The sequence below is a fragment of the Hippichthys cyanospilos genome, chromosome 16 (assembly GCF_059441005.1).
Source record: "Hippichthys cyanospilos isolate Australia breed blue-spotted pipefish chromosome 16, RoL_Hcya_1.0, whole genome shotgun sequence".
NCBI classification, from domain to species: Eukaryota; Metazoa; Chordata; class Actinopteri; order Syngnathiformes; family Syngnathidae; genus Hippichthys; species Hippichthys cyanospilos.
This window is the reverse complement of record NC_142384.1, coordinates 15,514,630-15,528,886: the sequence shown is the minus strand read 5'-3', so window position 1 is coordinate 15,528,886 and position 14,257 is coordinate 15,514,630. Positions and strand designations below refer to the sequence as shown.

The following is a 14,257-nucleotide window of genomic DNA, read 5'->3' as shown; positions in this document are numbered from 1 at the left end:
AAGAGCACATGCATGATTTAACCAATGGACATCATGTTTCAAATGTTTTCCCCTCATCCATAGGATTACCAGCACCTAAACGGTTACAGCATTTCCCAGTATTTGTTTTGCGATGCGATGACACCAACACTGTGGTCACTGGTCAGATACGTAACTTGGCCTTGCCTCTAGTGATAAACACTGAAGAAACGTAAGTGGCAGGACTAGAAAGAGGCTATCTCTACATTGTTGTTGCCCTAAATTTTAGGGCTAGTGACGTTAGTGTGACTGTTTTCGATGTTTTAGGGCCTAAAACATTGAAAACAGTCACACCAACGTCACCAAACAAAATGGGAATAGGGATACTGTATATAGGTTAAGAGTACCTCTTTTTGCCATCTATAAAAAGAGCATTTAATTGGTTGGCCTATCACTATAAGTTGGTACTGGCATAATAAATAAATGTATAGATACATTATTTATACCACATAAATAAAGTTTCTTTGATCATATTCTTGCCTTATGGGGGAGCTTCTACGACTTTTCGCTTTGGGTTAATTTATGTTTCTCATTGTACATATATTACAATTTTACATGTCATAAAATCGCTATTTGTCAAAAGATAAAGAGTTATAAAATGCGTCGTTTGAGCATTGATTTCTGGAGCGATCAAAAACATCACTTCAGTGTGGGTGCGCCCTCTACAGTACAACTGAGGTACGTGCAACGGAAACCACGTGCTTCACCTCTTCGCACGCGCTTGTCAACTGTGATGCTAGTTTCACTAGCTTCTGAATTATAAACACGTCCTAAAGACAAAGCGTACCATGTCTGACGAAGAGGGTTTTAGAATCAACACCGAATTTGCAAAAAGATATGACCGATACAGACAGAAGGAAGAGCTACAGAAGCGTAAGTGTGATTATGTTAGCTAACGCTGGCTAAAATATTTGTGTCTTGTGCTAACGTGCAAATAAGCTAACTTGTTGCTATTTCTCGAAACCGCTGACTTTGACTATTGTCTTTTTGCAGTAAAAGATCGGTTTGGAGATCGAAACGTGGACGATGAGTCAGAATCATCCGAGTCCAGTTCGGACGACAGTGAAGTGGTTAGCATCGCTTTCCCTTCTTCAAATTGTAAACAGCAGTTCAGAAAGTATCGTAATTTATGTAACTTTGGTTTGATTTGCTAGGAGTTGGATCCAGAGGTTGAGAGAGACTTTTACAGGACATTGTCACTTTTGAAGAAGAAAGACCCTAAGATCTATCAGAAAGATGCCAAATTCTACTCAGGTGATTAATCACCTTTGCCTTGCTTGGAGTGACTTTACTCCTCGACTAAACGATTTCTTCTTTCTTCTTTTGGTCAGACACACCCAGCATAGATGTGAAACCGTCAACCTCCAAGTCAAAAGTGAAGCCCATGTACCTGAAGGACTATGAGCGTAAAGTCATACTGGAGAAGGAAGGGTGTGTGTCCATGTGACCCTCTAAATGTGACAGTTATGTTTAATTAGGTCCCTTAATTTGTCTATAGGTATATGTAGGAAGGTTTGACTACCAGTCTGGGGTGTACATCATCTGTCCCCCCTAGTCACGTGAGCTAAGATCACCCTAATGAAAATAACGATTTTTTTAAAAAGAAAATAAAGGATTAGGGGAAACTGTAGCTATGAATGTACGAAGAGCTTTTAAGTGCTTTACTGTGTGATAGATGAACATCTACTGTGGTTAAGTGCTTTGAAGGTTGATTGCCATTTGTATTTTATCCTTCAGAAAATATGAGGACGAAGATAGTGACAGTGATGATGAGGAGGCGGCCAAAAGACGAGAAGTAGGTGTTTTCGCGAACAAGACTGCTGCCAAGTAATTAAGATGTGTTTTAAATGATTTTTTCCTCTTTCTTAGAGGGCCTCCTCCCCCAGCTACCTTCAGGAACAGAAGCAGTTGAAAGAAAGGTACCAACAATCTTTTTGATGCTTTTGAAATCCATTCAAAGTTTTTTTTAACGTGTCAACCACATGTGATAACATTTCAAAGCAGGTACATGACAGCTAACATAAACTCCGCCCACAACGATATCTTTCAGTTTCCGAAAGTTTGTCCAAGACAGTGATGATGAAGACAGTGGCAGCGGTGAAGAAGGGGGTTCCCAGCTGCTAACTAGGAGGATGAAAACACAGGAAGAAAAGGTCAGAACGGAGAATGTGCTAGAAATGTTTTTATGCTTAAGACAGCGGTGTAGCACAAGTTATAGCAAAACAGGAGTCCCTAAATGTGAACAAAAGCCTTAGAAACATGTTGACGTTCTTGTGTATACAGGACAAAGAAGAGGCAGACTATGTAGAGTGGCTCAAAGGCCAGACGGATTTTGACGGTCCTGAGGAAGTGAAGGACATGGTGAGTAAATGCAGTTTGACTGTCTTTAAGTCATCGTCCACATAAATGTCTTAAGTCTTGTATACAATTTATATTATGGGCTTATTTTTAACTGATTTTATAACGTTGTGATAGAAATACCTACGAGACTACTGGAATGACCCCGAACTGGATGAGAAGGAATGTTTCCTTCGAGACTATGTTCTAAACAAACGCTACAAAGATGATGATGATGATGATGAAGATGACGACGAGAGGTAATCCATTTTTTTTCCCTTGATTTGTTATCCTTTTAGCGTGGGTAAATTTTCCGCTCAATGATCGAATGAATTTGGGGGTGATTGGCTGTCTGTCTCTAAATGTGCCCTGTGATTGAATGGCAAATAGAGTGTTTATTGATTTATTTTTTGACACAAAATAATAAACTCTAGATCCCAGTGACCATGAGCAGGATCGATACTATAGAGAATGAATGAATGGTTGTCTGTGATGGAGCAATCACGCGATCCAACTTTTTTGTTTGGAGGATCCCGACCTACGAGGAGGTGGTTCAGGACGATTCTGAAGAGGAAGGCGAGATGTTCTTGGAGCAACAGCAGAGCTTCGAGAGAAACTACAACTTCCGTTTTGAGGAGCCCGACGCTCATCAGATCAAGACGTACCCTCGCAACATCGCCACCTCCGTCCGTGCCAAAGACGACCGCAGAAAACGCAAAAGGGAGGAAGTGAGAGAAAGGAAGAACATGGTATGTAAACAGAAGTACTGCGACATTGGCGCTGATAGTCGCCGATATTCAAGCTAAGTTTAGACAAGCATCTGTTTTTGTTTTGTTTTTTTGTTTAGTTAAATACATCAACATGAAGAAAACCTGAAGGTTTTCAGTAAACATTAGCTTAATTACATTTTAGCAAAGAGTTGGAATTTGTACCCCAAATGTAAGACACAACAAATCATCAAAACTGTCAACAATCTTTTTCTAAAAAGGTTTCACGTATAAATTTACTCCTAACTCAATGGCCGTGGCTTGATTGTGTTTTTCTGTGGTTTATCTTCAACTGCCGTAGGAGAAACAGCAAAAACGGGAGCAGCTGAAGCAACTGAAGAACTTAAAGCGAAAGGAGATCACGGAGAAGCTGAAGACACTTCAGGCGCTTACTGGCAACGATGAGCTGGCTTTTAGTCAGGCTGATCTAGATGGAGACTTTGATCCACAACACCACGACCAACTCATGCAGGTGGATGCACAGTTAATTTTTCTTTCTTTTTTTTTTAATCTTACTCAAATTGGTATGGCCCATGAGCCTGCATTTTATGGACAGTTCAGCATTTTTAGAGCGCTTTTACTTCTCAATGCATGTCAAAGGCCATCAATTGTAGTACGGCTACATAAATTGCTGCAATTTGTGGGCCCGGTAGGTCCCAGAAACCCTATAGTGGTCTATCATCTGTTCTGATTAGTTGACTTATGTTATGAATTTGTTAAGAGTGATATTGTATTGCATTTGTATGCATTGCGTATAAGCCCCACATTTTAGAAAACTCTTCAGTGGTTATCTTGTATTTTAAATGAACCTTTTCTATACTTCCAGAAATTCTTTGGGGATAATTACTATGAAGAGCATGAAGAAGAGAAGCCGCAGTTTGAAGACGACGATCAACTTGAAGGTAAAGTTTGTTCATTCGTTTTAACCAGCGGAGGGCAGCTAAACCTTCCTTATCTGTCGGAAATGAAGGAGTCTGTTAATACTGAATATTCTTATCATACTCCTCCATCGCAGTTTCGTAAAGAGTCTTGTTGCTCAGTCCAGCAGCATATAAAATACACACCTGAGTCTTACTGGAAAATATAATTGTTTTACACATTGTCTGGGGTTCTGCTTAGTTTCTGGCAGTCTGCAGCTAGTAGGGCTATGATGGCAAACGTCAAATGTTTATGTTTTAGCAGTTTTGGTACCGCACGCAATCAAACTACCGTACAGTACAGGTTAGATTATTAGTGAATAGATTTTTGATTTACAAAGCAGTCAGTGGCATTCCAGTTAAAAAATGGATGTTTGACTGTCATTAACATAGCATTGATGACTGTGAATAAGTTCATTTTATTTGAAGGTACCAAGCAATGAACAGCCCATGGCTGCCATGTTATTATTTTTTTTTTTTTCTCTTTGGCTAAAAAAGTGAAGCATTACGAAGCCTCTTTGTGCCACTGGAATTCATGTACCAAAGTTTTGAGGTCAGCGAATGAAGATGTCATTGCCAGCAAATATCTCTGGAGAAAATGGCATATGTCATTATGAAGATTGTTTCTGTCTAGTTTAGCCACATCACGCTTGAGAGAGGCATCATACTAAGAGGTTTTGTTTGGATGAAACAGAGCACTGGAACTGGGACACGTGGACGGGACAAGAGAAAGAGGAGACGTATGAAGACGAAGCGGGTTATGATGCCTCAGAGCCGCACTGCGATGACCAAGATTTCATCGTGCGTTGATCCTTTGTACCCGCAACTCTCACCTGATTACTGTCATTCATTATACGAGTACTTTGTCATATGTGGTAGCTTGCTGACTTGTTATACCAAGACTTATTGCACATGATTTTGAATTTTTGCAAGACATGTAGAATCTGCAAGTTTTGAGGCTTTAGTAGTCAGAGGTCTACTCAGAATTGGTGAGGCATCTTCCATATATTGAAACAGATGGATGCCGACTACGACCCTAGCCAGCGCAGCATGTCTAAAAAGGAGAGGAAGAAAATGAAGAAGGCAGATCTACCTCAAATGGGCAAGAAGAAGAGGAAGTCTCACTTTGCAGAAGTGGTCACAAAACCAAAACCGGTGTTTGATCCTCGTAAGTGTTTGGATTTTCCAGCATGCTCGCAAAATATTTAATATTTCATCTAAATGAGCGTGTGCTAATATTTTAGAGGAAAAGAGCTTTGAGCAGTACCTGGATGAATACTATAAACTGGACTATGAAGACATCATCGATGACCTCCCGTGCAGGTTTCGTTACAGGCAGGTCGTGGCCAACGACTTTGGTCTGTCCACCGATGAGGTACGCATAGAAACACCGCACACCTCATAGTCTTATGCAGTGGCCCGATTGAGGGACTTCTTCTAGAAGCGGATGTCATGTCACACACTGAGTCGATGTTAAATAAATCTTGCTTCCTCCTCAATATGTATCATACAGCTGGACATTTACAATGTGCTGCAGTGATGAGCCTTCTAAATGATCTGGTATTGCCTCCTTCAGCGGAGAGCTCTGACCAGGGAATGACAATAAACGTTAATCTTCTCTCTGAGCAGACCACAAGATGCCTAACTACATCATCACAAATGCTTTTTTTGGTCTTGATGGGCTCTCTGAATTCCACAGATCTTGAGTGCAGATGATAAAGATCTCAATCGATGGTGTTCTCTGAAGAAGACCTGCATGTTCAGGTATGGAATCTTACGGTAGTTGGCCGTACGTTTGGTAGCTTTGGCTTTATTTACCTCTATTGACCTTCCCAGATCTGACCATGAAGAGATGAATGATTTGAGGAACTACAAAATGAAATCACGGAATGACAAGAAGAAAAGACAAATACTGATTTCTTTGTATTCTGAGTGAGTTACAACACACACTGATCTTCTACCCTTGTTTTTATCCAACATTTCTTACATCTTTATCTCCTTCGAATGAATAGAAAGGATAATGAGGCGGCGCATGCAAAGCCCACGATGGGAAAGAAGAGACGCGATCGTGTGAAAAATGCTGAAAGGCACAAGCGAGAAGCAGAGGACAGCGGCATGGCCTCTATGATGGATACATCGGACGAGACGGCTCAAGCTCTTCGGCAGTTTGGATCTGGAGAGGAACCAGAGGAGTTCCTTACGAAAAAGATTAAATTAGAAGAACGCCAGCCACGCTGCGCTGATGAAGAAGTTCAGGTTAAAGATGAGACGGAACCCCAGCCATTTTCTGCTGATGAAGAGTTTCAGGTTAAAGACGAGGCAGAGCCCAATCCAGCCAAGAAGAAGCCCAAGCGATCACATGGACATAACAAATCAGGAACGGTCGGAGTGAAAATCGGAGGTCAAGAGTTTAGTAAACAGAGACTGAAGGCGTACGGTTTGAATCCCAAGAGACTTTTCTTCAGACAGCTCGGACGACAAAAACGGAAAGAACAACAGAAGGAAGAGAAGAAGAAAAAAGTGGTTAGCTGAGCATTAATCACTAGTTCTAGAATGCTGCAGTAGCCTACATTTTATGGTCCAAATAATATCATTTATTTTCCACTTTTTATTAAGTCAAGACAACGTGAGAATTGATTTCATTTGGGGATGTTGTAACATAAATCAGGACTCATTCTCCAGTGGTGGGGAAATTTTCAAGATGCTTAAGAAGTGATCGCTTGTTGCTCTTTTGTCAAAGCGCTAATTAAGTGCACTCCAGTTGCCAGTTTTTCCCGTGTCTGTTAGTGAAGTCAGTCAATCACTGATTAACTGAATCTCACTGTTTTAGTAATCCGTCATAGCCACATGTCTTTTTGGGTAATAAATGTGAAAAGAAAACGCTTGCATGTAATCTTTTTGTATTTTACCATAACTCCTCACGCAAATGGGCTCAACTGGAACGCAGTATGCTAGCTCACCCCTGTGCAGCAGAGGGCGGTATTACAACGTCCACTTTATAGCACAACAAAGAAGAAAATACTTATGGCGGGCGCTTGAGCATATTTGAATCCAAATACGACAACGTTGGTACAACTGAGACTTGGTCATTTTACAGATAACATTTTAGGACTTCGAATCAAGAAAAGGGGCAAAACGGTAGGTGCGCTTGGCCATTTTGATCTAAAATCTGTAGTAATACATTAACCTGGGGTTTTGCGTTGATGTGTGTCATACACGATATCAGCGTAACTTATTTGAAGTACCGTCGTAACGTATCCATTGCGATGCAAGCATGCGTTGAAACATTTTAAAAAATGACGATGAGGCATATTTGGAAATACTCCGATTAACAAAATGTATTTAAAACAAGTTATCTGACATAGTTGTTTACGAACATTTGTGTACGTAAACCCCACGATATTACGATAGGCGGCGTGCGTAGACGACACTAAAGGAGAAATAGGGACATTTGTTACGAAATACAAGTACCGATACAAGGTATAAAAAAAATTAACAAAACAGGTATGAACCTTAAAGATAACGCACCGCAAGATACCTACAATAGTGTGCACGTATGTACGGTAGATTCAAAGAATGTGCAACAAAAGTATTTGTGCAGGGTGACTTCCCATTATTATTATTAATAAGTGCTTTTTTCCTTCTGCCCAGTGTCATCGAAATGTCTGCTGATAATTTCCAAGACTTTCAGGAGTCTCTGGACACACTGCTGGAATTGGCCAACAGTCAACCTGAGATCCTAACTCGAATGAGGAACGAGCAACAGGTTTATTATGACCGACACTTGAAGACAAGAGATCTTGTGACACAGACTTTAAAAGGTATTAATTCAGATGTGCAAATTGAACTGACTTTACTGTATTTTCAGTTCGGGATCAATTTTGGATTTGTACAGTAATGGGATGCAGCTATTTCACTTGCCAACTTTGTTTTTCTATTCGGGGGGCAACGTATTATGTTTCTTTTTGACTTGCAGAGTGTATTCAGCTAGAGGAGGGTGTGGCCCAATGGCTTGTTGATATGGAGGAGAAACGGCAACAGGAGAAAGAAATGGAAAGCCTGGAGGACCAACTTAGGTCGTGCATGGTCAAAAGTCAAACGTTGGACTCAGAATTACAGTATCCTTGAACGCAGACGTTTTTTGCGTATGAAAAATTGGAGGCAACCTCTATCTCATTTCACATCTTAGCTCTAAAAGCTATGAACTTCACAGTTATCTGACTAGTGTTGCATTGAATAATGACCTACACAAGTGTGTTCTTTGTCCGCATCTTTAACCACAACATCAGGTATCTGCAACAAGAGTTGGAACGACTCAGGAGCCCCGACAACGACCTCACAATGTTGCAGTGTGAGGTGGAAGAAGACACAACTGAGGTCATCCCGTCCTCAATGTGAGTGTGCATTTTTCAGTCATTGCTGTTGTCATGTAGCCCGTCCTCACTTTTTAGTGACCGCAGAAATTCTCCAGCGCTCTGGAGGGTTGATCGAGCCAGGATTGTCCATCTTTCACTCAAGCCCAATTGATGTGATTTTTACTCTATATTTGATCTTGCTCAACAGATATATTGTTAAGATGTACTACCTAATCACCAAGATCAAGTGGGAATATGATACGGAGCCTCACATCCTGAAAGGAGGTACTATCTTGTGGTTTCTTTTTTGGGAGGAAGTTGAAGCGTGGGTATCATTGTAACCAAGTTTCTTGGCTCGCAGTGCATTATGGAAAAGATGTGGCAACTCCCATCAATATGGACACCACTGTGAACTCTCAGGACATAGCTGAGAAGTTATGGAGCTTGATCGGACAGATGGGAAATGAGTGAATGTGTGGAACTCTGCTTATCAATGAGCAAGGTTTGTCCTTTATATACAACAGCGGCACAAATAGGAAAATGACGTTAGAATGACTAAGTCGTAACTTCATTATTCAAGGCAAATATGAGCCACTAGATGTTTCTCTTTTTATAATATGCACGTTTTTTTATAATTGTCGGGTAGTATTAGAATTGATCGTTTTTTCTTGTGCTTTCTTATTGAATGTTGTACAAATTTTATTTTGCAATTAAACACATTTTAAAGGAGCGTAAGGATGACTTTACTGTCCTTTAATTAAATAATGTAATATCAAATATACAAAAACAAAATAAGGGAACTAGCAAAAGATTAACCAAATACAATATGCCTACTTAATATACAATATACTTCTTGTAGTGCACTGTATTTTCCGCACTATAAGGCACAACTAAGAGCCGTCAAGTTTTCTCAAAAGCTGACAGTGCGCCTTATACAGTGCATAAACTGTGTGTTTTTGTTTCAATTTGGAAGCAATTTATACCGAATTGCAATTTCTTTTAAACTCTTTATTCATCTTGGCATTGATATAAACATTTAATGTAATCAAGAGATATTTTTCCCTCATTCTTCCACAGAGTACTTTCCACAAATCATCTTTATTCTTAATTCCTGAATGTCTTTTAATAAAGTTTGCCTGACTTATCTGACTGCTTGTTGGCATTCCCTTTAGAGCAGCTCCATCTAGTGGATGCATAATGCAACCCCAGCCACCACTGTAGCTTCTATTCTAGGTGCCTTATTTTGCAATGTGCCTTATATATGAAAACAGTTTTAGAATAGGCATCTATACAGTATTTAAAGATATTTGAGCTCAGCTTTTTATAAACCTGAGTTTATTCTGGAATCTTTGTCAGGGGTAGTAATTAAATTATGAATTAATTGATTTAAATACTCTCAAGTTTTCAGGACTGCTTTTTTACTTAACTGCAAATTTACACCAAAGACACATAAAAACACTCACTCTAGTAACATGTACAAATGGCAATACAAATATTTTATTCAGTGCACACATAGAAATTAGCATAACTTAAGAAATTTACATTAAGAACAGTTCTGATCGACTCATCAGAAGATACATATTTACAAACAAAACAGAACTACAACTTTTCTCTTAACACATGTACATGCTCACTCATCTGTTGCTTCAATGAAATGCTTCTAACATGTTAACAGTGCAGCCTGCAAATTGTTGTTGTTTTTGAAGGACATAAAAGGGCCCTCCTAATCATGCACCACCACCAATTTGAACTTCTTAAGCCACAGCATAACAGCTTAATTTCTTTCATCCATGCGTCATCCATCGCTATATGTTTGAAGGACCCCCAAAGATGAAAACCTAACCAAAAGAGAACCATATGACGTCTTCGGTGTTTCTCTGGGCTGCCCGGTCTCTGATGTTGGGGTGGGGGGGGCTCTACGCTGCATTTCTCCGGACCCAAACTCAGATGGCAGAAATTACATGGTTTCTGGCTGCAGAGATTGGGTGTGGATGCTCCGTGTTCGCAACATGTCATTATCTGCTACACAAGGAGCGGAGATATGGGTAAATCTCATCCTCTGGCTTTGGTTCCACTCGTTTGGATGGACAGCATAATTGGCTGTAATTTATGTCAAACATCTGCACAAAGTGGAACGCTTTCATTTCAGTTTTTGCTCAAAAGTAAACAGTGGTGAGATGAAATGGCATTCCACCAGAAAGTGGATTAACACTCTCCTTGTGGAGGCTTTAGGACCTTTGAGAAGACTTACAGTTCACTTACGATATTTTTTTTTAAACTGAATCTGGAATTTTGCTGTCCTTTCAGTATGATGCCTTGAGCTAGAAATCAAAGTCATTCATTGGACAAAACAATTTGATTTTGAACCCAATTGCAGTTTTTGTCAACCATTCTGTTAAACAAGAGCTACATGTCATTGTGAAAAAAAAAAAACGGAAACGAGATGAGTCCTTCACTGCTGTCATGTTTCCTATGCTTTTGCTCGACAGCACACCCGACAGTGGAAACGCAAGCATACCAAAGTTTACCGTAAACCGTACTGTTGTGAGCTGAGCTATACAACGCATCATTTGAAAGCTCTTTTTGACAATATGAATCGACCATCACCTATGGAGACAAGGTTGCGCAAGGAAAATGGCTTCAGAAATCAAAGGTAGGCTAAGGCAGTGGTTCTCACATGGGGGTAAGTGAAGACACTTCAAGGGGATCTATAAAAGTTTCCGTATGTCACAGCAAATGCAATTTAACGCCACAACAGTAACTGTACATCACTCTTTTCAAATTAAGAACAAATTAATTGAAACATGAAGAAACCTATGGCTAAATTGTGTTATAGTGACTCCTTAACAAAAGGTATGCGTCTTTACTGTTAGGACGCACATAGACAAACACATTTTTGAGCGACTGTAACCCCACTCTCACATTCATAAAAGAGTAATACCAGTAAGGTCGAGTGCAACACCATTCCTGTAACTCCAGTCAGTGCTCGTGTTTCTTGCAAAGTCAGTGTCATGTCTTGGACATTTTCGGGAATATAGCTTTTATCGTAGAAGGTGTAAAATTCCCGGAAGACACCGTGGTCTCCACTCCCTCCAGTCTGTGAGAAGCCGCGTCCGTTTTACTGGTGCTGCACTCCAGGAAAGGCATCCCGATCTTCTTGACTTGTCCGTCTTTGGTTAGAAGACAGCGACTGCAGAGCAACCTGAGGATGGCCCTCCTCATGTCCTTGCTGGTCAGAGTGTAGATGATGGGATTGAGGAGGGAGTTGAACATGGCGATGCCCAGGAAATAGTCAGCCTTGAAGAGCACGTGACAGCTTTTGGTCGGGCAGAAGAAGTCGAGCAAGAGGAGGACGAAGAGGGGCAACCAGCACGCGATAAAAACTCCCAGCACGATGGTGACGGTCTTGAGCAGGGCCATGTATTTCTGGGACTTTCGGTACAGGCCTTTCCTCTGCGGGCCTGAGCCTAGACGCTGGGTGTTGGACTTAACGATGCGGAAGATGCGCACGTAGAGGACCACGATGGACATGAGGATGGCGCTGAAGACGGTGACGCAGAAGAGGATGTAACTCTTGGCGTAGAGCGGCAGGACGGTGGAGCACTGGTCCAGCTGACCCATGCAGTTCCAGCCCAGAACGGGCAGGATGCCCAGCAGCACCGACAACACCCAGCTGGCCCCGATCAGGGCGAACATTCGACCTTGCTTGTCGCCCTGGTACGGCTTCATCCTCACCATGGTGACGTGCCGCTCGATGGCGATGGCCAGGAGACTGAGGACGGACGCCGCCAGCATGATGAACACGCCCCCTTCTCGCAGAAACCATAACACCGGGGTCATGTTTAACGTGTTGGAGCCCGACGTCATGAGGTTGACCATGTAGGTGAACCCCGCCAGCAGGTCGGAGAGCGTCAGGTTGCCCAGAAGATAGTACATGGGCAGATGGAACTTCTTGTTCTTCCAGATGGCCACGAGCACCACGGCGTTTTCCACCACGATGAGCAGGCAGACCAGGAGGAAGGCGATGGCCTCCGGTTTGAGTCCTTCCTTGTATTTGTTCTCCTTCAACTTGCCTGTGAAGTTGTAGTGCTCGAGGATAACCGCGTTACTCTGGTACTCCCGAAACATCCGAAGCAGGTTTCCTGTTGATGGGGACATGCCCATTTCGGACGGAGCTGCCGCGGCGTAAGCAGCGTGGGAAGAGTCTGTTGACATCTTGCTGCTTCTGTCACTTTTACTTCAAGGCTTGTTCACGCAGTTCTCTTAAATCCTCAGATGATCATAGAGTCCTATGGCTGTACATTGTTTTCCTCTTTGTAAAGAACTTTAAAGTGTGGCGTGCAAGCGTTTCCTTTGATGCGGTCAAAAAGGATTTCCTGCGGTTTGAAAATTCCAAATCACTCAAATCACATTTTTCAGTGCCTGGGTTGTACACGGGGGGGCGCTGCACACTAACCTGCAAAGGTAAAGAGAGGAGAAAACGAACAGAAAATTCAGTCAAGAAAAACTTTTTTTTTTACGCTTTCATTTTTTTAAATATGTTTATAACTCTGTTTCATACCAAAAACACTAAATAATAATCATGATGGGAAAAGCCACCACAATTTGACAGCTAACCACGGCAATAAATTAACATCGCTGGCGAAAGCCGCCCAAGTTGTGTGAGAAAAAATGCAAGTTTGAATTCTGAATGAGTCAATAGTTGACACACACGCCCCCCAAAATATATATTTATTTTAAAATTACGCCGTTATGTTACACACGTAGTTTAAAAACACGTTAACGAATTAAATGGCAGAAATAATAAATATAGGCGCTAAAATATGACATTCCCAGTCAGAATGGCAAAAAAATGTCCGGTATATTGAAATAATCACTTAACCATCAAAATGGCTCATTTCCCCCGACTGATATGCTATTCAAATTTTACTTTTTTATGTTTTATTTGTATGTGTGTGTTACCACGGACACTATTGTTTGCTACATCGTCATTTTCTTAGGTTGGAGAGTTAAGTGCAAATAAAACACGCATTAAATCAAAGTCCGATCCAAACAGCTTTCAAGCATTTTTACGTACCTGTAAAATTAGGAGGGGGGATGGAAAGTTGTGAAAACTCCAGCGAAAAGTTGACGAGCAGTATCAGAGGAAGACGGTGACGAGCTCCTAGCACTGCAGTGACATGAGTGGGAATGACGCGGCCGGGGCAGCAGTCCACGCCGAGTGGGCTGTTCCACACTTGCGGTGCCCTTCACTCGTCCCTCTCCCTCCCCGCCTTGACCCTTTGCACGAGCGGATTTCGGGGAAGAGAGTGACGCCTTCAATATGTATTTATTTGAAATGTTTACTGCTTTGGTGGCTTTATTTGATCAGGTAAAGCCACTGAAAATAGATGAATATTTGTAATGCTGACTTGGCTGCAGGACAAACAAGAAATAAATAAAAGCAAGACAAACTGGACAAACAAAAAAACAATAAAACATACCAAAAAAATCATGCTTTGATATAATATTACAAAGAACAAAAGCGATCGCCTTTGACTTTGACTTTGAAGTTTGGAATAGTTAGAATAATAGTTTCATCAGCTGACTTCAAACAGTCCTCCATCCATCCATCCATTTCCTACTTTAAAAAAGGTCATCCAAAAGTGGAAGTATTGATTCAAGCACTTACTGAAAAAATCAAGTATGAACTCTGAAATGTACAGATCAAGTATTACATATAGCTATCTGAACAAAACATAAACCCAATACTATTTAGGAATCCATTTACAAGCTAGCAAACCACAAGTTTCAATAGCTTTGCTAGCATTGCCAAATGAACAACACCAACAAAAGCTAAATTGGCTAATAGTACCAACTGAAC

At 41.1% G+C, this 14,257-nt stretch overlaps 3 protein-coding genes and 1 non-coding gene across 5 annotated transcripts; 3 read left to right on the top strand and 1 right to left on the bottom strand.

Annotated features, from left to right (window-relative positions):
- Positions 1-713: 713 nt before the first annotated feature.
- Positions 714-6,921, top strand: kri1 (KRI1 homolog). The gene is made up of 18 exons (XM_088437011.1): positions 714-891; positions 1,012-1,088; positions 1,173-1,272; positions 1,350-1,449; positions 1,756-1,813; positions 1,888-1,937; positions 2,069-2,171; positions 2,302-2,379; positions 2,494-2,615; positions 2,885-3,104; positions 3,424-3,594; positions 3,949-4,024; positions 4,734-4,840; positions 5,057-5,207; positions 5,284-5,414; positions 5,739-5,803; positions 5,876-5,971; positions 6,052-6,921. Exons 1-18 carry the CDS (start codon positions 807-809, stop codon positions 6,569-6,571), a joined length of 2,310 nt encoding a protein of 769 aa, XP_088293137.1. The 5' UTR covers positions 714-806; the 3' UTR covers positions 6,572-6,921.
- LOC148410894 (Z30 small nucleolar RNA) lies at positions 5,571-5,668 on the top strand. Its single transcript, XR_015868280.1, has one exon. It is a non-coding gene; the product is annotated as a Z30 small nucleolar RNA (small nucleolar RNA).
- Positions 6,922-7,060: 139 nt separating the features above from the next.
- spc24 (SPC24 component of NDC80 kinetochore complex) lies at positions 7,061-9,543 on the top strand. The gene is made up of 6 exons (XM_088437465.1): positions 7,061-7,177; positions 7,691-7,860; positions 8,016-8,157; positions 8,329-8,433; positions 8,603-8,679; positions 8,756-9,543. The coding sequence occupies exons 2-6, from the start codon at positions 7,701-7,703 to the stop codon at positions 8,863-8,865; spliced, it is 594 nt and encodes a 197-aa protein (XP_088293591.1). The 5' UTR covers positions 7,061-7,177; positions 7,691-7,700; the 3' UTR covers positions 8,866-9,543.
- Positions 9,544-9,869: 326 nt separating this feature from the next.
- s1pr5a (sphingosine-1-phosphate receptor 5a) lies at positions 9,870-13,783 on the bottom strand. Of its 2 annotated transcripts, none has more exons than XM_088437793.1 (2): positions 13,472-13,783; positions 9,870-12,850 (listed from the first exon to the last, which is right to left on the bottom strand). In XM_088437793.1, exon 2 carries the CDS (start codon positions 12,607-12,609, stop codon positions 11,404-11,406), a length of 1,206 nt encoding a protein of 401 aa, XP_088293919.1. In that variant the 5' UTR covers positions 12,610-12,850; positions 13,472-13,783; the 3' UTR covers positions 9,870-11,403. The 2 variants fall into 2 exon arrangements, with proteins under 2 accessions (XP_088293919.1, XP_088293920.1); XM_088437794.1 differs by having other exon boundaries at positions 9,870-12,770.
- Between the last annotated feature and the right edge of the window lie 474 nt (positions 13,784-14,257).

What these genes read in the sequence shown, in the direction of transcription:
- s1pr5a (XM_088437793.1), bottom strand. Translation starts at nt 12,609, where the DNA reads ATGTCAACAGACTCTTCCCACGCTGCTTACGCCGCGGCAGCTCCGTCC.
- spc24 (XM_088437465.1), top strand. Translation starts at nt 7,701, where the DNA reads ATGTCTGCTGATAATTTCCAAGACTTTCAGGAGTCTCTGGACACACTG. An exon ending in TGTGACACAGACTTTAAAAG is followed by an intron (nt 7,861 to 8,015) that starts GTATTAATTCAG and finishes TTTGACTTGCAG; the next exon opens with AGTGTATTCAGCTAGAGGAG. An exon ending in ACGTTGGACTCAGAATTACA is followed by an intron (nt 8,158 to 8,328) that starts GTATCCTTGAAC and finishes CCACAACATCAG; the next exon opens with GTATCTGCAACAAGAGTTGG.
- kri1 (XM_088437011.1), top strand. Translation starts at nt 807, where the DNA reads ATGTCTGACGAAGAGGGTTTTAGAATCAACACCGAATTTGCAAAAAGA. An exon ending in GTTCGGACGACAGTGAAGTG is followed by an intron (nt 1,089 to 1,172) that starts GTTAGCATCGCT and finishes TTGATTTGCTAG; the next exon opens with GAGTTGGATCCAGAGGTTGA. An exon ending in AGGCGGCCAAAAGACGAGAA is followed by an intron (nt 1,814 to 1,887) that starts GTAGGTGTTTTC and finishes CCTCTTTCTTAG; the next exon opens with AGGGCCTCCTCCCCCAGCTA.